The 26,962-nt window shown below is 46.6% G+C and overlaps 1 protein-coding gene across 10 annotated transcripts in view; it reads left to right on the top strand.

Moving 5' to 3' along the window:
• Window positions 1-11,097, top strand: part of BCOR (BCL6 corepressor) — a 115,064-nt gene extending 103,967 nt beyond the window's left edge. For all 10 annotated transcript variants that reach the window (XM_007180123.3, XM_057538179.1, XM_057538178.1 and 7 more), the window contains 7 exons: window positions 192-517; window positions 834-1,088; window positions 6,024-6,190; window positions 7,397-7,542; window positions 7,958-8,035; window positions 8,238-8,394; window positions 9,927-11,097. In XM_007180123.3, coding sequence (XP_007180185.2) covers window positions 192-517; window positions 834-1,088; window positions 6,024-6,190; window positions 7,397-7,542; window positions 7,958-8,035; window positions 8,238-8,394; window positions 9,927-10,218 — 1,421 coding nt within the window. In that variant the 3' untranslated portion in view covers window positions 10,219-11,097. The remainder of the gene's footprint in view (window positions 1-191; window positions 518-833; window positions 1,089-6,023; window positions 6,191-7,396; window positions 7,543-7,957; window positions 8,036-8,237; window positions 8,395-9,926) is intronic.
• The last annotated feature ends 15,865 nt before the right edge of the window (window positions 11,098-26,962 follow it).

Raw genomic sequence — 26,962 nt, 5'->3', positions numbered from 1 at the left:
ACCTATTTGCCGGTTGAATGTGGGATAATTAAAATATTAATGCTTTGAAAACATAATTGGTATATCTTTAAAAACTGAAGCCGCTCCAATGATCAGTGCTAACAATGGGCTTTTCTTTCCTCACCGGCTACAACTGTGTAACGCCCGCTTCTTCTCCCCCTGCCTCCCGCCCTCCCCCACTGTGGATTCAGCCTTGCCTGTGTTCTCCGGCTCTCCGCCCATGAAGAGCCTTTCATCCACCAATGCAAGCGGCAAAAAGCAGACTCAGCCAAGCTGCACGCCAGCCTCAAGGCTGCCTACCAAACATCACAAAGTTAAAGAAAGCCAGAAGACAGATGTGCTGTGCACGGACGAAGAAGAGGATTGCCAGCCTACGTCCCTGCTGCAGAAATACACCGACAACAGCGAGAAACCATCCGGGAAGCGACTGTGCAAAACCAAGCATTTGATCCCTCAGGAGCCCAGGCGGGGCTTGCCGCTGCCAGGGGACTACTACGTGGAGAATGCCGATGGCAAGGTACCTCTTGCCCCTGGCTCTCCCCCGCCCCCCGGGCCTTTGCGAGCACATCCCGCCTGCCTACTTCTCTGCTTCTGGGGACAAAGTTTTCCTTTTCCTGAACCCCTCCCCCAAAACGTCACTGCCCCTTCCTAGGGGACCTGTCTCCTGGGTGGTGGTGAAGGTTCCAGCTAGTAAAAATGCAACCCCTTCCTCCCACCCCGCCTCCCCCAGACAAAGAGGAGGAAAAGTGCTTTCCTCCATTCAGGGAGGAGGGGAACCAGGCGGGTGGTGGAAGGACAGCCTGAAGTGTGTGCGCTGCCTGGTTTCATGATAGGTGACCGTCCGGAGATTTCGAAAGCGGCCTGAGTCCAGTTCCGACTATGATCTTTCGCCGGCCAAGCAGGACCAGAAGCCCTTGGACCGTTTGCAGCAATTGCTACCAGCTTCCCAGGCCTTGCAGCTGCCATGCTCAAGCTCCCCTCCAGAGACCACGCAGTCCCGCCCAATGCCACCGGAAGCACGGAGACTTATTGTCAATAAGAATGCGGGCGAGACCCTCCTACAGCGGGCCGCCCGGCTTGGCTATGAGGTGAGCATCCTTGTGGGTGCCCCGGATTCAGGATCCGCGGGCTGCTGCTCCTTGGGTGGGGGACACGCTGGCTGGGGACGGGGGGCGGGTCTCAGAGCCCAGCCCCCTCCACGTGGCGGGCTGGGCTAGGTGTTCCAACAGGGTGTTTGCGTTGGCCCCGCTCACACTGCCGGCTCTTTGGTGGCTTGTTCAGTCGTGGTGTGAAAAGAAAGGCAGGCCTCTCTGATGTTCCGTTCACGTTCAGGCAGGTAGGCTGCTTCGGCCATTCCGGCTCACTTATCTCTGATATAAAATCTGACCTAACCCAGGGCTTGGCGACTAGGGGAATTTTAATGAGCCCTTTTGGATTCTGAATAGCAAGAGGGAGAGTAGTTATTAGCTCTATTTTGGGTTACTTGTGCTGTTTGGGGCAGAGTGGTGCCCCTGTGGGGTAGCGGGTGGGAAGTGTCTGTGCAGAGCAGGGGTGGGAGTGGGGCAGACCTGAGCAGTCTCTTTCTGAGAGGGCACAGGAGCCGAGGGCTGATGGGGGGGGAGCGGGGGTTGAGCCTTGCACAAAACTCCCTGTCCACACCGCTGTATCCCAACCCAGCACAGCTGATGACAGTGATAGCCTCTATTGCTAGAGCAACATAGACAGAAAGATAGCTGATATCTTTCTAAGCCCATGTGATCTGTAGTAACTCCTTTCACCCTTTTAACATCTTCACGTGGGAGTAACGAGTACTAGCCCGCTCTTGGATGAGGAAACTGAGCCTCAGAAGGGTTAGCTGATACCCGTACAGGTAGCAATCCAGCAGTGCTCCACAGCCCACCACAACCCACCACGCTCCTCACCAAGACTGGCTCACATTGCAATTGCCCTTTTTTACAAGTTCAAAACCTCTGTGAGACAGATTACTCCCTCTGCCCTGTGCAGTTCCCCCACCATACTTGTCAGTAGAAATTGTGATGTAATAGCCCACAGGGCAAAGGCATTTTTTTGTGCTGGCATCAGCCCTCTGGGAGTTGAATGGTGACAGTAAAATGCGGCTCAGCAGGCTGAGCGTGGAGGTGTGGACGAGCACTGGGGTGGCAGGACCCAGGCTGGCCCGGAGCCCTGGCGCCCACACCCTCAGCCAGCTCTGTGCCCCTGTCCCCCGTCCCCCCCTCCCATGTTGTCGTCGTGTGTCCCCCCCCCCCCCCACCGTCTATAGTGCCGTGAGCCCTTCTTCAAGGTGTGCCTGCCTTGGCCCTAAGGCATGACTGTGGGTGGGAAGTTGGAAGCGCTAGGTCTATGCTTAGTTTGGGAGTGCTTTTTTTTGTTGTTGGTTGAATGTGCTGTTGTTTATATCTACACGTCTCTTGGAGACCTCTCCATTAGCTAGAGAGCACTTTCTGGTAGTTAGCGCAGTTACTTGCAGGTGAAGTCCAAGGAGCACCCAGTTGGTTTCCCAAGAGCTGAGAGCAGCAGCGCCTAGGAGGACAGAGCAGATGTTGCACATAGCGCTGAGCTAGACCCCCCGTGGTTGAGAAAATAGACTCCTTGCTTCCAGCAAACGCTGGAGGTGGGGGGGAGCCCCCTAACCCCAACTTTTGGGTTAGGGTTGAGAAAATAGACTCCCGCTTCCAGCAAATGCTGGAGATGGGGGGGCTCGGTGCTGCTGCACCCACCGTGGAGGGCGGGGCTCCTAGCCCCACCTGTGAACTTGGCATCATTTCCAGCAGTCTCCCTTTGGGACCAGAGACCTCAAAAGACCCTCGTTGGTCCTCTAAGAGAGTTTCCATTTTGGTTTGGTGGGTCTGAGGCCTGGACCAAGGGGCACTTGATCCATACTTTTTTAGGCTACCTGGCCTTTGATTGCACAGGAAGCCTTGGGAATGTTTATGGTCGGATTTGTTTTTTTCTTCAAACGTAAATTTCAATATGTAGATTACACAGATCACCGGTTTTGATGCTGAACATTGTGACGACTAGATGAACGCTTTCAACTTTGAATCCAACTTTCTGGGATTTCTCTGGGCAGAAGTTTAAATGTTGGGATGATGGCCCAGTTGGGGGATGTGGCAACTTAAACCTTTTAAAATTGAAGGACAGTTTGCTTAACCAGATAAGGGTGTGGTTTGAACATACAGTTTGGGAGGGTTTTCCTGAAGTTTTGTCTTCAGCATTCTTGGTTATTTTCTTCTGCTTAGCCAAAGATACCATGTGCAGTAAAAAGGCTGTCTGAGCTTTATGTCATGATAATCTGGTTCTGGAAGTTTAGAAACACACTCTGGCTTCAGATCCGCGTTAAATAGATCACTTGCGTGGCCAAAGACCTCAAACCTTTCCCTCCCGGGAAAAAGGCTTCTCTTTCTTAGGCTAAAACGCCAGTGTGCAACCACATGCTTGTGCCTTTAGCGGTGCTGGTTAAATTTTCTATGAATTGAATAAATCATGTTTTTTAAAAAGTGAATGAGGCATTTAATTAATTAACAACGTCAGGTTTATGGCCTTTATGGTTACATTTTGCGGGTAATGGCATTCGGCTTATAGCTGCTTAACAGAGAGTTGTCCAACAAAAGCAGTTTGATTTTGCTTGGGAATGGGTGGGCTGCCCTTCAAACACTCCCGTTTATTTCTAGCGGAGAAAATAAACCAAGAAATGTGTTGCGTAGACAGACTCGCCCGGCCTCTCACCTTTCAGTTAGAGAAACTGTTGGTGACGACGGTTGCCATCCATTTAGAGGCCATCACCCTCCCAGCTAGGAGAGTGTAGTTAGCCCACTTGACCCCCAACAGAGAAGGCCTGTGGGATGCTCGTCACAGCTGGATTGCATCCCTCTAGCTGGGGCCCTCTTGGGCCTTTTGAATCTTCCCAGCTGACCAGGTACCAAAGACCTGAGTTATAGGTCTAGTACTTCATGTTAACTGAACTTGGGGTTTAATATCTCTGGGCCTCAGTTTCCCCAAGTGTTGAATGAGGATAGTACTACCTTCCTTTCCTGATATCTCCTGGGTTCCTGTGGATGACAGAAGATGTCCTCATCTGGGGAAATGAGAAGCACTGTGTAAATAGTGGTATCAACGTGGTTGAGTTAGGACAACCCGTGGCAAAAAGTCTGACCTGGCCGTGGGGCTACTGCTGCCTTTGCTGCCATCTTCCAGGAGAAGAGAGTTGACTTACCCATCAGCTTGGACGGCCTTTCATTTCTAGGTACCCTTGAATCGGCCCTAGTAGTGATGAAGGTTGCCAGGTGAAGGCCATGATTGTCACAGCAAATAAACCCTGGGTTGAGTAAATTGATCTGTGCACAGCAGTTGGTGGCATTCAGACCTGATCCCAGAGCCACGTGACAGGGCCTCTCCCTGGCTGGGGCACACAACTCATTAGCTTGCAGCCGTCCACTCAAGTCTGGCTAGTGAGGGCCTGCTAAAAGAGCAGCAGCTTCATGCGGTATCCTGGATACCAGGGCTCGGGGCAGGTGGCCTGGGAGCCCAGAGGATTGTGGGCTTTCTGGCAGGTTGGGATCTAAACGGAGAAACGCATTCGTGGGCGTGCCTTTTCTCTTCCTCCTCTTGTTTTGGAAGGGAGCTGCCGCAGTGACCTGAAGTAACAGGGCACCGATGGCCAGGTTTACCAGCATGCCCCATTAGGTTCACGTGGTGATCAAATGGAACATTCTAGTTCGTTCCCAAGTGAGTGGTCACCTTTGATTGACGTGTCCTCCAAAGGGCATAAAAGGTTTTACAGAACCCATCTCGCACTTATGGGTGGCTAGAATGACCCCCGTTTTAGGTTTAACAGATGAGTTACCTGAGAGATGTCACAAGGAGGCCTGATGGGAGACCCCATCCCATCCCCCCTTACCCAGCAGACCATGTGTTGGGCCACATGCAAGCTCTGCCTACTCCCAGCTCTCAGAACCTGACAGCTCTCTGCTGGGCATGACTTACCCAGTATAAACAGTATAACGTGTTTTCTGGTGGCAGATGCTTTCGATGTGTTTGAAAACTTTCTTAAGGTAATAAAACATTGAATAAATTACTGCTGTGCTTACTGGGAGTGGTTCATATTAATATTTTAACAAGCCAAAGAAATAAGATTAATAACAGTGATTCTAATGCACAGTGTTGACACAGAACCCTTTTGGGGGGAGGGGAGGGTGAACGTTTTATTTGATTCTTGAAATGTGGAGGTTGCGGCATGTGGTATATCAGGTTCCTGTCATTAACCTGAGTAAATATGAAAATATTAGACTGATTCTGCCCCGAGAGGGTGGAGTGAGGCAAAATAGAGGGTGGGGTTATTTGAAGCATTTTGTGTCATTCCTCGAGGATGGAGAGAGAGAGCTTCTCTTTAACTCTACTTAACATACAAACAAGAGCATCTGAGGCCCAGGTTCTGATTTGGGGTCTTAACAGGCGGTGCGAGGATGTAGCTGACCTGGGTGTCCCTCCTCCTCTAAGCTGGGGAATGTTCTCCAGCTGATTTAAGCTCTCTTTAAGCATTGGTCATCCATACTTTTATCTAAACTTGTGTTATCATCCACTGCCACCGACTGAATGGACCCATCAAGTGAGAATGGTCTGTACTTGGCAATGTGTCATCTAAGATGTTAGCAGCCGTGACACCTCTGTACTGGTCACGTCAGCCCCTGGGCTGAGGGCTTTCATCGCTATCCGAATGCGTCCTCTCAGCAGCCCTATGGAAGCTTGGAGAAGTTCAAGGGTAACTTGCCCATGGCCAGGCCACTGGTGCATCAGAGCCTTAGACAACACTGTCTGCATCTCCAAGCCCTTCGCACGCGCTCTTGCCCCCCACCAAGATGCCTGCCTCCTGCCCGCGCCATAGTGGGCTTTTGGACCCAAGGATGTATGCCTTTGAAAGTGGGCACCGCCAAGCTATGAAGAGGTCACCCTTACAAGGTTCACTGTGTGGTGGTCTGATGGCATCTCCTCTCCTCTCCCCATAGGAAGTGGTCTTGTACTGCCTGGAGAACAAGATTTGTGATGTGAACCACCGCGACAACGCGGGTTACTGTGCCCTGCACGAGGCTTGTGCAAGGGGTTGGCTCAACATTGTACGACACCTCCTTGAATATGGCGCCGATGTCAACTGCAGTGCCCAGGATGGAACCAGGTCAGTGGCGGTCTTGCTCTTGGCCTGGCCCTGCGGGGGCATAGGCGGTGGTTCTCAGGGTGTGCGGGGAACCCCAGAAGGAAAGATGGAGAGTGAGTTCCATGTAAGCACACTGATGGCGGAGTCCTCTAGAATGGAATTGAACAGATCTTTCTGGCAAATTTACATAGAACTGTAAAACTTTGTCACGCTATCATGGACAGAAGTCCCTGAAAATGTTGAGCCTGCATGAATAATCAGGGGTGTTCTCTTTTAAGACCCTGGACTCTTCACCAGCGTCTGTTGAATCACAGTATTTAAAATATATGTGAGTTGCAAGTTCCAGGAGTACAGACAGGTCCAATGGCGACTGGCTTGATAGGACCTGCCGTGTCCACCCACATCCCCGGGCCTGGCCCCCACTCTGTCCTTGACCTCGCTTTATTGGCCAGAGGCCCAGGCCTGAGTCAGCCCAAGCATCTTCCTGGTTGTGCCTGGGATGCTACCACGAGGCAGGGCACTGGGGCTTTCCTGACAGTCATAAAATTAGCAAAACCGAAAGGTATTTGGTGGTTCATGGTTTCCAAAAAGCATTCTTTCTGGATGGCACTGCGGACAGTGTTCCTGACCCCAGCGGACATGGGCGGGAGGACGCTGTACCCTCCTGAGAACTCGCCCTGCCTGTCGACTGCTTCTGGGCGAGAGGGTTGATCACTCATCTCCAAGTTGGTTTCAGGAGAGGTTCCACTTTGCCCCTAGTTTCTTTTACAAACTGCACTTGTTTTGTTGTTTGTTTTGTCTGTAACGGTATAACAACTGCTTGTCGTATTGGCTTCCATGATGCTGGGATTCTCCCCCCCCCACCCCCACCCCACTGTAAGTTATCTTCTTACAGTCTGTCACTATTTAAGTTCATTGGAAACGTTTTCATTTTGGCCTGAGTTCCTCCTTGGGGGGTGCATTAAGAGAGATTTGCCTTTAGGAATTAGGCCTGAGATAGTCCCTTCACCTGTCCTGTAAAGGGTTATGTGTCAAAATAACAATTTGTCGCTTGACCATGGGCCAGTCAGTGCCTCAGGTTCCCTATGTGGAATGGCAGTGACCGTATACTCACCTCCTCGGTGAAATAGCACGCCTACGAGGCTTGGCCGCACACGCTCCATTTTGCCCTGTGTCGCTAGAAGCAAGCGTCGCGTGCACAGGTGTAATCCCCCGCACCTCTCCTAGGCCTCTCCATGATGCTGTCGAGAACGACCATCTCGAAATCGTCCGCTTGCTCCTCTCCTACGGTGCTGACCCCACCCTGGCCACATACTCAGGTAGAACCATCATGAAAATGACCCACAGCGAACTTCTGGAGAAGTTCTTAACAGGTAGGACAGAGGTCAAGAAACGGTCTTGTTCAAGCATCTAGACGGTGACTTCATAGGCTTTCACCTGGGTTCCCCCTACCCCCACCCCCCGTTTACCCTAATTGACACTTTACTGGGAAAAGTGGCCTAACGTTATTCTGTCAAAGAAGAGATACATACTTTGAGTTTTGCAAGGGAGGGCTGGAAAACTCTTAGCTAGCCAGGCTAGCTTTTGTTTGGCAGGCTGGGGCGGTGAGGCGGGCAGTCCCTCAGGAAGGCGGGTGGACGCGTGGGTAGGTTTCAGTCAGATACCTGGAGGCGTGTGCAGTGGGACTTGTCGGGAGGTGACACCAGCCCCAGCGTGAGATGTTCCCGAACTCCAGCAGCATTTGCCTCTTGCCAGCAGGCGTTATCTTGTTTCTCTCTCTCTCTCCAGACTATTTAAACGACCTGCAGGTTCCTGATGACGGTGACCCCGGTGGCTCTTGGGAGTTCTACGGCAGCTCTGTGTGTGGTGAGCAGCCTTGTTCGTTTCAGTTGGGCGGGACGTGCATGAGCTACAGAACGTTTCTCTCTGGTGCGGGCGAGGGCTTGCGGGGGTGGTGGTGCTGTGAGCAGGGCTCGCTTGGGAAAGAATTTTTCCAGGGTCCTTTTTGGAGAACAGCTGGAATCTTGCTCTAGCTTACTGACCTCTCTCTTGTTTGCCCCCCGGTTAGAACCAGATGATGAAAGTGGTTACGATGTTTTAGCAAATCCCCCAGGACCGGAGGACCAGGATGACAGCGACGAGGCCTACAGCGACACGTTTGAATTTGAATTTTCAGAAAGCCCCCTTTTGCCGTGTTATAACGTCCAGGTGTCCGTCGCTCAGGGGTGAGCGTGGCCAGCGTGTGGTCGAGAACCAGCCCAGCTGCTCTATGGGGTGGCAGGAGTTAGAAATCCCCTTCAGCAGATGAGGGTGGATGGGTGGGGGGGGGCAGGTGAGTGAATTCCTCACCAAGTGTCCACCGACCTCACATAATGCAGTAGAACTTTTCCAGAAAAGTTTGGGGGGTGGGAGGTCTCCCTAGCAAACTGCCCTCATTGGAACACACCCCTAGAGCCCAAAGGACACGGGAGTCAGTGACTGGAATTGCACAGTTTCAGTCACTAAACTCTTGGGGAAGGGATCCTCCCCAAACGGCTACCGTAGGGGCCTTCCAAGGCGCGTGAGGGCCACGGGACGATACTGATGTACCCTCTTCTCGTATAAGATTAGAGAAAGCCATATGTGGCACCTGGGATCTTATGTGTCTTCAGATTTGCTTAGATCGAGTCTTGTCCCCACGGTCGGGCCACTGTGCCCCATGACCAGCCCTTCGGAGTGAACACGTCAGGAGACCTTGCTCTGCTGTGTGTTGACCCCGGTGCTTAAGGAGTAGCATCCTGCTTGGACTCTGAGGCTGGGAACGTGTCTGCCTTTGTGGTGACATTCTATTCGGGATAGAGATCATAAAGCGTGGCAGGGTACCAGGAAGGATTGTACCACCTCCCTTCTCGAAAAAGCCTCACTTCCGGAAGCATTGAGGGGCGGGTTGGAGGTGTGGGAAAGGAAAGGAAAGCCAGGTGACCTCGAGTGTTTCTCGTGCTCTCTCCGTGAGGGCCGGAGGAGAGGAGAGATCAAAGAGGTGTTCGCCATCTCCCTTGGGTTGGCATACAGACTGGTTTTCCCCAGTGACTAGAACGGGATGCATCCACTTGGAGAGGGGTGACCTGAGTTGTGGCCAGAGCCAAGGCAGCATTGGGGTGGCCTGCAACGAGCCTCGTTCAGGGGCGCTGCTCCTGCTTTTGTCTAAGTTGGCTGATCCGCCCTAGATGGTCTCTTAACACATGCACATGAGTCCAGAGTTCCCCTGCTAGAAGTAGATCTTCCGGGCTTCCCTGGTGGCGCAGTGGTTAAGAATCCGCCTGCCAGTGCAGGGGACACGGGTTCAAGCCCTGGTCCGGGAAGATCCCACATGCCGCGGAGCAACTAAGCCCGTGCGCCACAGCTACTGAGCCTGCACTCTAGAGGCCGCGAGCCACAACTACTGAAGCCCGCATGCCTAGAGCCCGTGCTCCACAACGAGAAGCCATAGCAATGAGAAGCCCGCGCACCACAACGAAGAGTAGCCCCCGCTCGCCGCAACTAGAGAAAGCCCGTGCGCAGCAACAGACCCAACGCAGCCAAAAATAAATAAATAAATAAAACTTTAAAAAAAAAAAAAAAGAAGTAGATCTTCTAAGGACAGTGAGAAGTGGGGTAGGGGTGGGGTAATCAAAGTGGAAGTAACGGGCCCTTTCACCGCCAGGAGACGGGTAGTTCATAGTTGGGAGCGCTTCTAATTTTGCCGGAAACTCAAACCACTGTCCTTTCTCTGGTTCAGGCCTCGGAACTGGCTGCTGCTTTCAGACATGCTCAAGAAATTGAAAATGTCCTCCCGCATATTCCGCTGCAATTTCCCAAATGTGGAAATTGTCACCATCGCGGAGGCCGAGTTCTACCGGCAAGTGTCAGCAAGTCTCTTATTCTCTTGCTCAGAAGACCTGGAATCCTTTAATCCTGAAAGCAAGGAGCTCTTAGATCTGGTGGAGTTCACGAACGAGCTTCAGACTCTGCTGGGCTCATCCATGGAGTGGCTCCACCCCAGCGACATGGACTCAGACGACTACTGGTGAGCTCGCCGGGGCCCGCCGTGTACAGTGTGTCATAGTGTTAATCCTTGTGCATATGTGTCATAATACGACTATTTCTGTAAAGAAAGGACACTATTACATATGAAAATATCTCTTCTTTATATAAGAGACACGACTCCAGTCGGAAGGACTTAGAAACATGTTTTTTTCTTTTTAAACTTTTAAGTCAGTTTTTATGAAATTGTTATAATGTTTCTTTACTTTTCAATGCACACATGCTTTGGGATATGTTTGTTTTTACTCGGAACAATTGTTTCTTTTCTTTTTTAAGGAGAAAAAAAAAAATAAGGAAAAGGAGCTCCACACTTTGACTTAATTTCATACAAAGCTCCGATGACAGAGGCCATAACTGTTGAGAGAGTGTGGTCAGAACCGTGTGGTTGGTTTGGGGGGTTGAATTCGGGGAAGGCACTTGGCGACGTTGTAACTTTATGTTTTGTTTACAGAGTACCTGCTCAGGCCAGGTCAATGCTATTGGATGTGATCCAGTAGTGTGTAATATAAATTCAAACCATATCCACACACAACAACTAATTGTATGAAACTTTTATATCCTAATTTAAAAGCTGTGAAATTAGTTTTCACGCATCAAACCGGATTGTTTATATGTTTAAACATTTTATGCTCTTATTTAAAGAAGACTTTGAGCTATTTTTTTCTGTACCCTGTAAAATACTGAAAACTAACATAATATGTTGAGGTTGCTTGAAATTGTACATAAAACTAAAATTTTCTGAATTGTGTGTTTATGTTTGAAATCTGTGTTTTAACTTTGTAAGTAAATTCTCTGCCTTTGTATTTATATTTTACAAAAATTTTCTTAAAAGGCAATAAACCTGTTGAGGAAAGGAGAAAATTGAAGTACCTTGTTTCCTATGTATTTTCCTAAAACATTACTGTTATCACAATTTTTTTTTAAAGTGGTGTTGATGGTCGGTTCCCTATAGATAACTTCAGGGCAATTTATAGTCTCTATAAACTGAAACAGACTAGAGGATTTCAGGAGAGTGAGACTCTGAAGACAATTTGAAGTTCTATCCTGAAAACTCAATTCATAGACATACATGTTGATGTTTCTCAGATCCTTCTCAGCCTTATCTCCTCTGATGCCCTAGTAGGCTTTTACGTTGCCTTTGACCTTGATGGACTACGGTAGCTTCATCATGGCCAACCCTTTATCTTTAGGAATATTTTTTTCCAGAAACAGGACTTTCATTGTGTCACTTCTCCCTCCATACCTCATGTTTTTCTGTGACCTTTTAACATGAAGTCCAAACCTGCTTGGCCCAATAGTCAAGGCTTGTAGTTTTGACCACTCAGCTACTCTACTGCTCTTAACTTCTTGCAGCAGTATCCCTGTTGGGTACTATCAGTTGGCACTCAATTTCCATCCTACATCCTTTTAATTCCTTCTTTCATTGCAGAGGCTAGAAACCTGAAAACTACTAGACTCATTTGCTGCTAGGATTCTGAATGGTCGGTTTGGAAGGCAGAGAGCGGTAGAAGCACCTTCCTGCTCTACTGGCTGCTGGTAAGAAGGGTTAGGGAGACATGCTGGCCAGCTGTAGTGACTCGACCAGCCTTCCAACACTGGGTCTTCAGCTTTGTGGGTAATGAGACACAGGAGTGATTGTGGTGATGCCTGGATGACAACCTCAGCAGACTGTTCTTAGATCCAGTGGTTCCGGTGTCATCCCTGACTCACATTCCTCCAAGCCCTCCCAAAGATTTTATAAGCATCTGATTTCCTTGTATCAAATCCATTTGGGATCAGAATGCCCTTAGTGCTTTTCAGTCTCGCAATGAACCCTGAGAACACCTAGGCAGAGCAGACGGAAGGGGCCATGGAGATGATGTACTTGAGTGGGGTCGTAAAGTCTGCAGAGGGAGGGGACCTGCAAGCTCTGTGACCTGGCAGGTGGGAAAAGAGAGCCGTGTTTGGGAATGGGGAAATCCAGCAGTGTCAGAGGTGGAAATGAGAGAGGGCCCATTGTTGGTGAGTACCAAATGATGCTTGGGATGTATCCTGAAGACAAAAGGGAACCAACAGTGTTCTTGATTTACTAATTTTTTGATCATAAAAAAATACACTTTCATTCTTTTTTTTTTTTTTAATTAAGATATGTGAGGTACATCCTTAACTTTTTTTAAAAAATTTTATTAAAAAAAAATTTTATTTATTTATTTATTTATTTATGGCTGTGTCGGGTCTTCGCTTTTGCGCGAGGGCTTTCTCCAGTTGCGGCAAGCGGGGGCCTCTCACCATCGCGGCCTCTCTTGTTGCGGAGCACAGGCTCCAGACGCGCAGGCTCAGTAATTGTGGCTCACGGGTCCAGTTGCTCCGCGGCATGTGGGATCTTCCCAGACCAGGGCTCGAACCCATGTCCCCTGCTTTGGCAGGCAGATTCTCAACCACTGCGCCACCAGGGAAGCCCCTACACTTTCATTGTTTTAAAAAAAATCCCAGCATTTCAGAAATAGAGGTTCTTGTCATCCCAAGCCAACCCTTCCTCCCATTCCCCACTCCAGAGTTAAAACCAGTGTTCACAGTTTGCTGAATATTGTTTATTAGGAAGTCATCTCAAACAACAGGAGAGAAAGACAAAGTAAATGACAAGCAAGACCTGCAGAAACGATCGAAACGAAAGAGCACTGGTGAGCCTGAACTACTATAGGTAACAAGGGGCTCCCAAGAGTCCAAATAAAAGCAAAGAGTAACTCCAAGGTATTTGGCTGTTTGTATTTGCATTTGTGCTGGAGGTACAGGGGGGGCCCGAGACCAACTGAGGTTCTATCCTGGATGAAGGTGATTTTATTAATAAAGCCAAGAAAATAAGTGGGAGCCACAGGTTTAAGGGTTGCAGAGGAAGTAAGTAATGGGCTTGGTTTAGGAGACATTTAAGGTTGTGGTTTATGCAGTTGGAGGAGCTGTTGTTGAGTTAGAACATTTATTGTAAGAACCATCAGGGTGTTAGAAAACGTGGACAAAGAATAACTAGGGTATCTGACCCAGGGTATAGATGAGCTGCCCATGGCCTAGAAAAGTTTGGATGTCAAGGAATTCCCCATGGGTAAAGAGGAGGTACCATAGGTGTAGATGCCCCCCCCCCATGGGAGCAGAGGGGGCACACCCACAGTGAAGATACGGTATAAATGAGGTCATACTGGCTGCAGTGGGCTCCCAGGTATAGATTCATTCATACTGCTTACCAAGGTGGAGAGTAGAAGTATGGTTCTTCTGAAGGTGCCTCTAAAGGGCAAGGTCATTCCCTTTGTCTGGTCCTACCTCCTGGCTACAATGTGGTTGTGGCAGCTATAGCCACAGCACCCACCCTGGACCATGAAGCATGGAAGTCAAGCACTCAATGTATTTGGAGGAGCCTGGGTACCTGAGGACCTAGTGGCACAGAGCCACCATACCAGCCCTGCCCTGCTCTACCTGCCTTTTATGTTTGAGAAAAATAAACAGTTCTGTTGAAACCACTGTTACTTTGAGTTTTTCTACGACTCCCACCAAATCTAATCTTAATATGCTTATCATCTGTGTGCACTTGGGCATCTTCCTCTTTCAGCCTCATCAAATTGGCCCAATAGTGTAACAGCAAAGGGGTGAAAACACCCAAATCACCATCAGCCGGGCCCTGTCTGAAGTAACAGTGGTACATCTGCACAGTGGGTACTATGCAACTGTACAAGGAATTGAGAGCTAGCTCTAAATTGCTTTAGAAATGGTTACCTCTGGGTAAAGAAGAACAAGCTGCCAGGAAAAGGGGTGGAAGCTTCACTTCTCTGAATGTTCTTATAATATCGATTTGACTTTAGAGTTTACATAATTATAAACCAAAAGCAATGTCAAATCAAAAAGCAAAATGAAACTGACCTTAACTATCCAGTCGGAAGCATAACCACACAGAAAGGAACTACTTTAAGTGACTTTAAAACACAATAAAGTGATTGTATAATCCCTTGCCCTAAGGACGAAAAAGTACAGAAACGGTTTAGATTATTTTCACTAATCCTATCCTTGGCGATAGTGTCAGCATTGTGATGCTGACACTGTCCTGTTTGTGTCATGAGATGAAGCAAAAAGTATTTGGCATGGTTGAGAACTGGGATTTTTAGCCTGGGAGAGAGGAGATGCAAATATAGGATTGGTGAGGTTAAATAGAAATTGTGTAGTCCTTGGGAATTCCCTGGCAGTCCAGTGGTTAGGACTCTGTGCTTTCACTGCTGAAGGTGTGGGTTCGATCCCTGGTTGGGGAACTAAGATCCCGCCAGCCACGTGGTGTGGCCAAAAAAAAAAAAAAAAAAAGAAACGAAAAGAAAAAGAAATTGTGTAGTCCTGAACTTGAATTAGAAGTATCAGTATGCACTCATGATGAATTAAAAAAAAAAAAAAAAGGTTTCCTTCTGTCCACTGAAAATACCTAGAAATAATAACTAATAGAAATGAGCACCACCAACTCCCAGACTGTGGTTTCTAAATACCTTTTCTCACTAAAGAGAATGGCGGTTCCTTTGAGAAATGGTTGATACCAGTGAGAGTTGGCAGGGAGTATGGACATACACAATATGAGCTGGTAGGGCTGTGTCGGACTCAGTAGCCAACTTGGAGAAGCCCCTATAAATATGGGCCACTTTTAGCATCAGTGAGGATAACTGCAGTTTCGCTTTCTGAGGTTTCAGTTACCCACAGTCAACCTTGGTCCGAAAATATTAAATGGAAAATTCCAGAAACAATTCATAAGTTCTAAATTGTGCACTGTCCTGAGTAGCATGATGAAATTTTGCTCAGTCCTGCCCAGGACGTGAATCGTCCCTTTGTCCAGCTTATCCACGCTGTACATGCTACCTGCCTGTTAGTCACTTAGTAGGCAACTGGGTCATCAGATCAACTGTCGCGGTATCGTAGCCCCTGGGTATAGGGTTTGATACTGTCTGCAGTTTCAGGCATCCACTGGGGCGTCTTGGAACGTATCCCCATAAGGGGGGAGTACGGTAAACATTAAATATGTTCAAATCCATGAGTTCATAATGAATGGTATATGTAAAACAACAAACTCATTGATCTCTTTGGAGGGATGATAGGGAAAACCTCGTCATTTGAAACTGGCAAATATAGGGGAAAAAATGAAGCATTTCCCTGCCTTTCCTACATGAAATGTTTTGCTTTACAACAGTATTACAGCCAATATAAGGTGTTACCAGGTTACAACCCTTAATGAAATAGTAGATCCAGGCAATGACCATTCATGAAAGCCAACATTACCGAAAATAGAAAAAAAACACAAAAAGGAACAACCAGGTATTCTGAGCCTCCTGATAAGCAAACACTTCACCTCCTATGAAGTAGTCTTGCCAAAAAATTGAACCTGAAACTGATGAACCTCCAGACCAGCGCTGCCCAATAGAAATATGTGTCACCTGTGTAATTTAGAATATTCTAATAACTACATTTTTTATTTAGAGGTGTTTTGGGTTTTTGTTTCTTTTTTTTAGAGGGTTTTTTTGTTTCTTTGTTTGTTTTTGGCCACGCCACACGGCTTATGGGATCTTAGTTCCCCAACCAGGGATTGAACCCGGGCCCTCAGCAGTGAAAGCGTGGAGTCTGAACCACTGGACTGCCAGGGAATTCCCTAGTAGCTACATTTTAAAAAGGGAAAAGAAACAGATGAAATTAATCTTAATATTTTAACTCAATATATCCAAAGCATTACCATTTCAACATGTTATCAATATAAAAATCGTTATTAATGAGATAGTTTACTTTTGTTTTTTTCTACTAAAACTTTAAAAAAATCCAATGGATATTTTATAGCACTTTTCAATTTGGACTGGCCACATTTCAAGTGCTCAGTAGCCACATGTGGCAAGTGGCTACCATACTGGACAGTGAACGTTTAGGATCTATTTACAATTTACAGGAAATACAGGGGACAGAAGAACGTGTTAGGACATTATGGGTATGCATTCAGCAAAAGCCAGATTGAGGCTCTGTAAGGCACATGATTTGGTTTCTTCAAACTGTAAGTGGAAAAAAACAAAAACAAAAACAGATCGAGGGGGGAACCTATAGACTAAAAGATTTAAGAGAAATACCAACTGCAAAATATGGATCTTAGAGTCCAGTTTGAACAAACTAAAAAAAGAAAATATTTGTGAAAAACAGGGAAATAGGAACACTGAACATTTTTTTGGTAGAGACCTTATCTTTTAATAATACATGCTGAAATATTTATGGATGAAATGATATCTGGGATTTGCATCAAAATCATCCAGGAGGCGGGGGAAGGGGGTGGTATGTATAGATGAAACAAACCTGATCATCAGTGGGTAATTGTTGAAGTGGGTGATGGGTACATGGGGGTTTATTTGCACTATACTCTTCTACTTTGGGGTATATTTGAAATTTTCTACACTAAAAGGTTTTTGTTTTTTTAATGAGCACCAATACTTGTCTTTCAGAGCTGTGAGGATTAAATGAGAGCACCAAGCACAATACCCAACAGGTAGTAGGCACTAGATAAATGCTTAGATTCCCCTTTCTAAAAAGCTTGTATACTTAAAAATAAATAAATAAATAAAAAGACCCTGAAATGATCCTGTCTCTTCACATACAATTTGTAAATTCCTGCAGATTAGATTTGTCTTCCTTATCTCTACCATCTGGTGATGACCTGGTCACTGGGAAAACTGGCAGAGAGAGAAATTATGGCAAATGCTAGTCCTCAATGGCAAAAGCTCAGTCAGGGGTGGGGCAAGACTCTGTGTACACCTGTTATATAGTTTTTAATGTTTTAAATATTCAAAAACCAAAAACAAAAATAGATGAATAAAGATAAATGCTGAATTTGAATATAAATAGGAACAAATGAAACTTTGTATCCCATTGACAACATTACCACACAGAGTGTACATCCTTAGTGGAATATATTCTCAGGACAAACATAACTGCAAAGATATCATGAACTTTACTTAGCAGATCTCTTGTAGTGATGTTTGTATTGAAATTGTATTTTATAGGCATTATAAGATAGAGCAAATGATAAATACATTGGTAATTTTGGGAACTTCTGTGTGAGAAGGGAGGTATGAATAGGGAATGTGCAGAAGGGAGAAAGAACCTTGTGATGTTGGATTTGAATTGTCAACTCAGTATTTAAACAAATATAAGCTCTGTCTGCCCACTAAAAGGGCCTAAAAAACATTGATACTCCAGTAGCAATGAACACATCCAGGACCAAGTTCTTGGTTTCTAAATACCATTCTCCACTATCAAGAACCAGGGGTTGCTTGAAAAAATGGATGACCCTGAGTCTGTAGCAGGGAACGTACAAGGTGAGCCTCACCCGTAGAGGAAGAGACTGGCACCATATGCCTCCCATCATGATGAATAAGAATAAGAAGGACACAGCATCACCTCTGCAGTGTTCTTGTCAAAAATTCGGAACCTGAATCCAATCATGAGGAAATGGATAAATCCCGAATGTGGGATATTCTGCAAGACAAGTGGCCTGGCTTTCTTTTATTTCTATTTTTTAATCACTGCCATGAAAAACAAAAGCAGGAGGGAATGTTCTAGATTCGAGAAGATTGAAGAGACAAGACAACGAAATGCAATGCATGAACCTTGATAGTATCCTAGATCAGGGAAAAAATAGTTATAAAACACTTGACTAATAAATTGGATAATAAGCAAAAAACAAGAACAACAACAACAACAAACCACTTTTGAGACTACTGGGGAAATTTTTAAACTCAATCTCATTGAGGTATAATTTAGATACAATAAAAGACACCCGTTTTAAACCAAAAAAAAAAAAAAAGACACCCATTTTAAATGTATAGTTCTATGAGTTTTGACAATTTCATACCCATGTAACCACCACTCCCAGTCAAGAATCTAAGTTCCTTTGTGCCTCTTTGCTTTCAACATTCCCCTCACCCCAGACAACCACTGATGTGGTTTCTATCACTACAGAGTCAATGGGGAAATTGAAATAAAGACCATAAATTAGAGGATATTATTGAATAAATGTAAATTTTCTTAGGAGTGATAATGGTGTTGCAGTTATGTAGGAAAATGCTCTTATTCTTGGGCGATGTATGCTAGGGTGTTTAGGGGTGAATTATCATGATGTCTGTAATTTAGTTTCAAATGATTCAGCAAAAAGAGTATACACACAGAGATAACAAAAGCGTGGCAAAATAATAATTGGTGAATCTAGGCAAAGGGTATATTAAAGTGTTCTTTCAACTTTTTATAGGTTTGAAAATTTTCAAAATAATAAGTTTGAGGGAGGAAAAAAAGAAAAAAATGTAATTTTCATCTCAGACTTTTTTCAATGCCTCTCATAACTGCTTCCGCAGAGAGAGATGAAACGAAGACAGGTTAAAACACTCTTCTTCCTTTTCTAAAAGGTCTTAGGATTCTGTCAGAAACAGAAGGCCCAAAAGGTTTTGCAGCCTCTCCCCACTAAGGCCCCTCCCAAAGCCCAGGTTCAGAGTTTGGGGTTTGGATTTGGGTCTGGTTTGGGGGAGGGGGTGTCTCTCCCCCTCACACTGAAGTCACTCCATATCTTAATCTGTTCAAGCTGCTATTTTAAAAAGCCATAGACTGGGGACGTTATAAACAACAGAAATTTCTTTCTCACAGTCCTGGAGGCTAGAAGTTCGAGATCAGGGTATCTGCATGGTTGGGTTCTGGAGAGGGCCCTCTTCCAGGTTGCAGATTGCCAACTTCTCCTTGTATCCCCACATGGCAGAAAGGGGCTAATTAGCTCTCTGGCCTCTTCTTATAAAGGCACTAATCCCGGTCATGAGGGATCCACCCTTATGACCTAATCACCTCCCACAGGCCCCGCCTCCAAATACCAGCACATTGAAGGTTAAGCTTTCAACATATGAAATTTGAGGGAGACACCAACATTCAGTCCACAACACCCTCCTTCCCAGAGCCCTCTGGCTTGGACAAACGGGAGGATTGATCAGCCAGGCCTCACCCTGAGATGAAGTCCCTGCAGGCAGGCAGCCAGAACCAAGCTGCTGGGGAGGGTTGCTGTGCCGGCCATGAGAGCGCACTGTTCAGACCTGCCACTCAGGGAGCATATTTCATGGAAGGCCCCAGCTGTCTTTCTCCTCTGGAACCACTACCGCGTTCAGGCCAAGGCCACATTTCCCCAGAGGGCGGAGGCTGTTCCAGCCAGTGACTGCGCACAGCAGCAGTGCAGAGGCCGCTCATTCTGCCCAGATGTGGGGTTCCTCCAATGGTCGACTTTAGCTCAAGACTCTCCACAGTCCGGCTGGAGATTTCTTGGCACTACACTGCACTCTGAGAGTGTTCCTTCCCCTCTCCTTCCACGAGTGTCTGACCTGATTGAGGTCTGAAAGCTCTCCTTTCATTTTCCTGCTTCCTTGCCGACGACTGGCTTTCCTATCTAATCCCATCTTGGCATCTACTTCTTGGGCGACCCAAACGCATACAACTTTCCCTCTGCCACACATGCTATAAAAGAGGACTAGGACCAGAGTTAGCAGGCGCCCAGTATGATTTTGGAAACTGCTTTTTTCCCTCAAGGTGTTTATATTAAAAGTAGGCAGAGGAGGAAGAAGAAGAAAGAAAGAGTCCGCTTTAGATGACTGGTCAGGACAGAGAGGGCCTCTCTGGGAAGGTGGCGTTTTGAGCAGGCAAGTGAATAAATAAATTGGTTTATAGTCAACCAAAGAGATACTAGACCCCAGCTACACCAACCAAGACAGACGCATGTCACAAATGTAATATTGACCAAAATAGAAAGCGAGTTACGGAAGAATGTGTACAGCATGACATATTTCTCTAACATTTCCAAATAGGCCAAGTACCGTGTTATACTCTTAATGGATTTCTGACCAGTTACTAAAGATATAAAAACAAGAAGAGTGATACATACTTAGTTCAGGATAGTTGTTACCTCTGTGTGTGGGGGGGGCAGTGGAGGAAGGGAAATGGTTACTAGAAGGAGGAGGGCATGGGAGGGGAGAGGAGAAGGAAGAGGAAGAAGAAGGAAAGAGGGAAGGAGGGAAGGAAGGAAGGAAGGAAGGAAGGAAGGAAGGAAGGAAGGAAGGGAATGCTAAGGATATGAACTTTGGAAGCAGAAATTTTTTTTTGACTGAAGCCTGTGTGATGTTTAAAATAAAATAACAAATAGTTTCTGGTCTTCAGGCACATCCTATGTCCACAATCCTAGAAGGAAAATTATAAGAGTTTGCAATTATAGCTTATCTGTCTGGCTTACCTCTACAGATTAATCTCGCTAGCAGGTGGGATCATCACCCTGAACACGTTTTGGAGGTAACTGTGAGCCTGGTTGTTTGGCCCGAGACTGAACTTCTGCCTCTGTCACTCCCATCCCCAAATCTGCTAGATTTGCAAGGTCTATACAAGTCCTAACAATGCCCCCAGCCAAAGGCTTCAAGCTAAAAGGATGGGACGGAGAAGGACAAGCCTGAAACCTTTGTAAGTTGGCCTACTTGTTCTGTTACACCACGAGATTGCAGTTCCCCAGAAATGAGCAGCCTTCGTGGCCCATTCCCTGGGGTCGGAAGAATCTGCTTGTGCATGTGCAAGGCTGGCAAATTTAAGCAAAAGATAGGCTTAAGGAGACTCAACAAGGAGCAAGGAAGATTCCTGTCTCTTCTTCCTTCAGCCACCTTTCTCCTCCATCTTACACTTGATCTCTTCTAGTCACTCCCCTCCTTGCTTCCTCCCTGTTCCAGTTACTATGGCTGCATAACAGTCACTCCCAAGCTTTATGGCTTATATTGGCATAAGGACAGGTACATAGATCAATGGGGTAGAATAGAAGAGAGCCCAGAAAGAAACCCTCACATAGATGGTCAACTGACTTTCAACAAGGGTGCCAGGACTATTCAGTGGGGAAAGGATAGTCTTTTTAACAAATGATGCTGGGAAAACAGGATCCACCTGCAAAGAATGAAGTTGGATCCCAACTTCATACCATACCAAAAAAGAAACTCAAAATGGAGCAATGACCTACATGTAAGAACTAAAACTACCAAACTTTTAGGAGAAAACATTGGAGCAAATCTTGGTTAGGCAATGTTTTTTAAGATATGGCACCAAAAGCATGAACAACCAAACAAAAAATGAACTGGTGTATATATATATATATATATATATATATATATATATATATATATATATATATATATGAATCACTTTGCTGTACACCTGAAACATTGTAAATCAACTGTACTTCAATTTAAAAACTAAAATAAATGAGGTTAAAAAAAGAGAAAATGGGCTTTCTCAGGATTAAAAACTTTTGCGCTGCAAATGATACCATCAAGAAAGTGAAAAGAGGGACTTCCCTGGTGGCGCAGTGGTTAAGAATCTGCCTGCCAATGCAGGGGACACAGGTTTGAGCTCTGATCCGGGAAGATCCCACATGCAGGGAGCAACTAAGCCCATGCACCACAACTACTGAGCCTGCGAGCCACAACTACTGAGCCCGTGAGCCCCAAATACTGAAGCCTGCTCGCCTAGAGCCCGTCCTCTGCAACAAGAGAAGCCACCGTAATGAGAAGCACGTGCACCGCAACGAAGAGTAGCCCCCACTCGCCGCAACTAGAGAAAGCCCGTGCGCAGCAATGAAGACCCAACGCAGCCAAAAATAAATTAATTAATTAAAAAAATAAGATTGGAACTTAAAAAAAAAAAAGAAGATATATCGATATAAATGGCCAAAAAGTACTTAAAAAAATATGTTCAAGATCATTAGCCATCAGGGGCTTCCCTGGTGGCGCAGTGGTTGAGAATCTGCCTGCCAATGCAGGGGACACGGGTTCGAGCCCCGGTTTGGGAAGATCCCACGTGCCACGGAGCAACTAGACCCGTGAGCCACAACTACTGAGCCTGCGCGTCTGGAGCCTGTGCTCCGCAACAAGAGAGGCCGCGACAGTGAGAGGCCCGCGCACTGCGATGAAGAGTGGCCCTCGCTTGCCGCAACTAGAGAAAGCCCTCGCACAGAAACGAAGACCCAACACAGCCAAAAATAATAAATAAATAAATAAAAATAAAAAAAAAAAAATCATTAGCCATCAGGGAAATGCAAATCAAAACCACAATGAAATACCACTTCACACCCATAGGATGGCTCTAATCAAAAGACAGAAAATAACAAAAGTTAGTAAGAATGTGGAGAAGTTGGAACCTCTGTACATTGCTGGTAGGGATGGAAAATGATGCAGCCACTTTAGAACACAGTTTGGCAGTACTTTAAAGTGTTAACTAGAGAATTTTCCATATGCCCCAGCAATTCCACTCCTAGATATATACCCAAGAGATATGAGAACACTTCCACAGAAAATCTTGTACATGAATATTCATAGCAGCATTATTCGTGAGCGAAAAAAAGTGGATATAGGGATTTCCCTGGTGGCGCAGTGGTTAAGAATCTGCCTGCCAATGCAGGGGACATGGGTTCGAGCCCTGGTCGGGGAAGATCCCACATGCCAGGGAGCAACTAAGCCCATGCACCACAACTACTGAGCCTGCGAGCCACAACTACTGAGCCCGTGAGCCCCAACTACTGAAGCCCGCTCACCTAGAGCCTGTGCTCCACAAGAGAAGCCACCACAATGAGAAGCCCATGCACCACAACGAAGAGTAGCCCCCACTCGCCGCAACTAGAGAAAGCCCGCGTGCAGCAACGAAGACCCAATGCAGCCAAAAATAAATAAATAAATTTATTTTAAAAAAATGTGGATATAAATCCAATGTCCATCAACTGATGAATGGATAAATGTGAAAATGTAGTCTATCTATACAGCGGAATATTACTTAGCCATAGAAAGGAACGAAGTACTGACACCTGCTACAATATGGATGAACCTTGAAAACATTATGCTGAGTGAAGAAAGCCAGACACACAAGGCCACGTATTACACAATTCCATACATATGAAATGTCCAGAATAGGCAAATCCATAGAGACAGAAAGCAGATTAGTATTTGACAGGGGCTGAACAAGGGTGGAAGGAGCATGGGGCTTTTTTGGGGGGTGATGAAAATGTTCTAAAAGCGATTGTGGTGATGGTTGCACAACTCTGTGAATATACAAAAACCATTGGATTATATACTTCAAATGAGTGAAGTTTATGATATATGAATTATATGTCAATAAAGATGTCAAAAAGAAACTTCTTGTTTCAAAGCAGCAACAATTATTTTGCTCATGAATCCATAACTTGAGCAGGCCTCCTTTGGGAGAGCTTACCTATACTCCACTTGGCATCCCCTGGGGTGGCTCAGAGGTTGGGGCTGGAATCTTCTGGAGGCTCCTTCTCTCACACGTCTGGCGTTTGAAGCTGGCTGTCGGCTGGGGCTCCAGCGGGGGTCTGGCAGCTGGAACACCTACACTCTGCATGTGGCCTGGGACGCTTCCCTCCACAGTGTCTGGATTCCAAGGGCAAGCATCCTGTAAAAGCGGGGACCGCTCTGAAGCTTTCCTTTTATGATCCACCTCTGAAAGTCACACACTGTCACTCTCCCCACATTCTATTTGTTAGAAGCGAGTAACCAAGGCCAGCCTATATTCAAGAAGAGATGGATTAGACTGCGCCGCGCGGCTTGTGGGATCTTAATTCCCCTACCAGGGATTGAACCCGGGCCCTCGGCAGTGAGAGCAAGGAGTCCTAACCACTGGACCGCCAGGGAATTCCCTGGACTCCATCTTATGCGGGAAGAGGATCAAAGAATTTGGAGGCATGTTTTCAAGCCATCACATTCCCTCTGCTCCATACGTGCTCCAAATCTTTATGGAAGCGAAACCATTCAGTGAGTGTAAACCAAGGAACCCCACTGAATTTACGTTTCACAAAACGGCATAAAGGAGAAGTTTGGGCCAAATACTCAAACGCGCCTGACTTGGGGTTACACCTGATTGCGACACGGGCTATGAGAACCATTGGTGCCCTGTCTGAAGGGGCAGTGCGGCTCTGGAATGGGCTGTTGCTGCGATCAGACCCTGGATTGTCAGGTCTTCTGACCTTTCAGAAGAGAAGCCAGTAATCTGGAGTTTTATGTGAACTCTCTCTAGCATTCATGACATTGATAAAACACTGGGTAGGCCAGGCCAAACAAAACCATCCCAGGGAGGCCCCGGGCCCACCAGTTTGCAAACTCTGATGTAAATCCATGGAGGTTTTCGTTCACTCACACGAAAATATGGAATACAAATTTCCAGAATTGCCCATGGTCTGGATGATTCACCCCCTGTCGGGGCGGGGGCGGGCAAAGAGACAATTTCAAGAGCCTCTGCTCCAAACGTCCCCCGAGAAGCAGTGCAGTGAGGCTTTTGAGCCTGGGGTCTTGGTTAATTTCCTGGTAAATAAATAAGTGAATCCAGTATAGAGCGTGAACTTAAAAAATTCTTTTAATTTAAAATTTTTAAATTTTTTATTACGCAAATGAACTGCAAGCCCGTGGGTGGGGGGAGACAAGGTTTTGGTGAATAGCCTTTCAACTTTCCTTTTCTGTTCATATATATGTTTTGTTTTGTTTTTTCATATCATACAGGTGGTTTTTTTAAATTTTTAATTTAATTTAATTTATTTTTGGCCGTGCCACACTTGCGTCTTAGTTCCCCGACCAGGGATCAAACCCATGCCCCCTGAAATGTAAAGTGTGGAGTCCTAAGCACTGGACCGCCAGGGAATTCCCATACAGATTTTTCTTCTTGAGTTCCCCTTCTCACTTTATTATAAGAATGTTAGTCCCGTGAGTCCTGGATCCTGTTCCCATGGTCACCCACTACCATCACCCTGACACTTCCCACAGCTTAAGAGCAACATTTCCTAGACCCAGCAGGTGGGTTAAAGACCAGACACGGCCACAAACTGGAATGGAGGCCAAGGACATGTGGTGAGGCCTCACAAGTCCCCCAAAGTCCCCTCTTAAAAAGTAGCCTCTTAGATTCCATATATAAGTGATAACATACAGTATTTGTCTTTGTCTGTCTGACTTATTTCACTAAGCATCATACCCTTCAGGTCCATCCATGTTGCTGCAAATGGCATTATTTCATTCTTTTTTATAGCCGAGTAGTATTCCATTGTATATATGTACCACATCTTCTTTATCCGTTCATCTGTTGATGGACACTTAGGTTGCTTCCATGTCTTGGCTATTGTAAATAGTGCTGCAGTGAACATTGGGGTGCATGTATCATTTCGAAGTAGTGTTTTCATTTTCTTCGGATATATACCCAGGAGTGGAATTTTTTGAGTTTTTTTAGAAAGACTCTTATCTTGAAGGAATTAGAATTGTAATGAACAAAATAAACTTTGAAACAGGCTAAAAAAAAAAAAACTAGCCTTAGGCCCCTTAGGCCTGATGGATCTGTTGATGTCACCTGGGTCTTCATGTAAAAACTTCTGCCTTCCCTTAAATTTCTCCCTTCCTCTGCCTTCCCCTGTCCTCAGTCCCTGACCTGTCCAAGCCCCTGACTCTCCCCCAGAATCTCCAACAACTGGCCCTGCTCTCCTGACTCACCTTGCTTGGGGAGGGGGGGGGTGGCGGAGATAGGGTGGAGGCAGATATTCTGAGCAGATTGGACACCCAGGAGCCCTTAGCTGAGACACTTGGTCTCACCTCAAGGAGCTCTCTGGAGACTGGAAGAGCGCCATTTTCCACACACTAGGCCCACATGCTTCTAGCTCCCACTTCTCCCTGGCTGAGGCCCACGTGACACTCTGCTGACTGAGACCCCTCTCCCCTTCCCAGCTTCCCCCATCCCACTTCCCAGCTCCCTTTCACAGCCCGTCCTTCTCTCAACCCCCAGATCAACCCGTGTTTGCTACCATGTCCCTCAGAACCACTCTCCTCTTATTCCCCTGGTCCAAGGCCAGAACCCAGGCTAGTCAGGGCCCAGCAGCAAGTCTGGGTAGCCTCAGATATCACCCCTGCCCCTAGCCCTCTCTCCCTCCAAAGCATCCAGGGCTTCACATTCCCAACTCCCCTGTCAGATCACCACCACCGACCCTCCCCTTCTGCACCAACCTTTCCAAATCTTTCCTGTTCCCAGAGCTGTGGCTTCACCCTCACAGCTGCCCCCTCCTTTAGCTCTCTCAGAAACCGTCCCCTACAACGCAGTTCTAAAAGGAAATAAAGGGACTTCCCTGGCAGTCCAGTGCTTAGGACTCCGTGCTTCCACTGCTGGAGGCCCAGGTTTGATCCCTGGTTGGGGAACTAAGATTCTGCAAGCTGCGTGGCACGGCCAAAACAAAAAACAAACAAACAGAAAGGAAATAAAACAAATGAAGTAAAATGTAAGCCACCACCAAAAATTCATGATTAGAATGAAGCTTCTGGAAACGCAGGAGGAGCTTATGTCTTTTCTGGTCCCTGGAACAGAACAGGCACACTATATTTCTGCCCTGTGGTGTCGTAAGTTCCTTGAGGATAGTGGCCAAGGTTTTTTGTGTCCACCTGAGTATTGAGTCTCCTCAGAAGTCTGCTAGGGCTTCCCTGGTGGCGCAGTGGTTGGGAGTCTGCCTGCCAATGCAGGGGACACGGGTTTGAGCCCTGGTCCGGGAAGATCCCACATGCCGCAGAGCAACTAAGCCTGTGTGCCACAACTACTGAGCCCGTGTGCCACAACTACTGAGCCTGTGCTCTGGAGCCTGCGGGCCACAGCTGCTGAAACCCTCGTGCTTGGGGCCCGTGC

The sequence above is a fragment of the Balaenoptera acutorostrata genome, chromosome X, assembly GCF_949987535.1.
Source record: "Balaenoptera acutorostrata chromosome X, mBalAcu1.1, whole genome shotgun sequence".
Classification (NCBI taxonomy): Eukaryota; Metazoa; Chordata; class Mammalia; order Artiodactyla; family Balaenopteridae; genus Balaenoptera; species Balaenoptera acutorostrata.
Note: the sequence above shows the minus strand (reverse complement) of the source record. Positions and strands in the feature narration are given on the sequence as shown.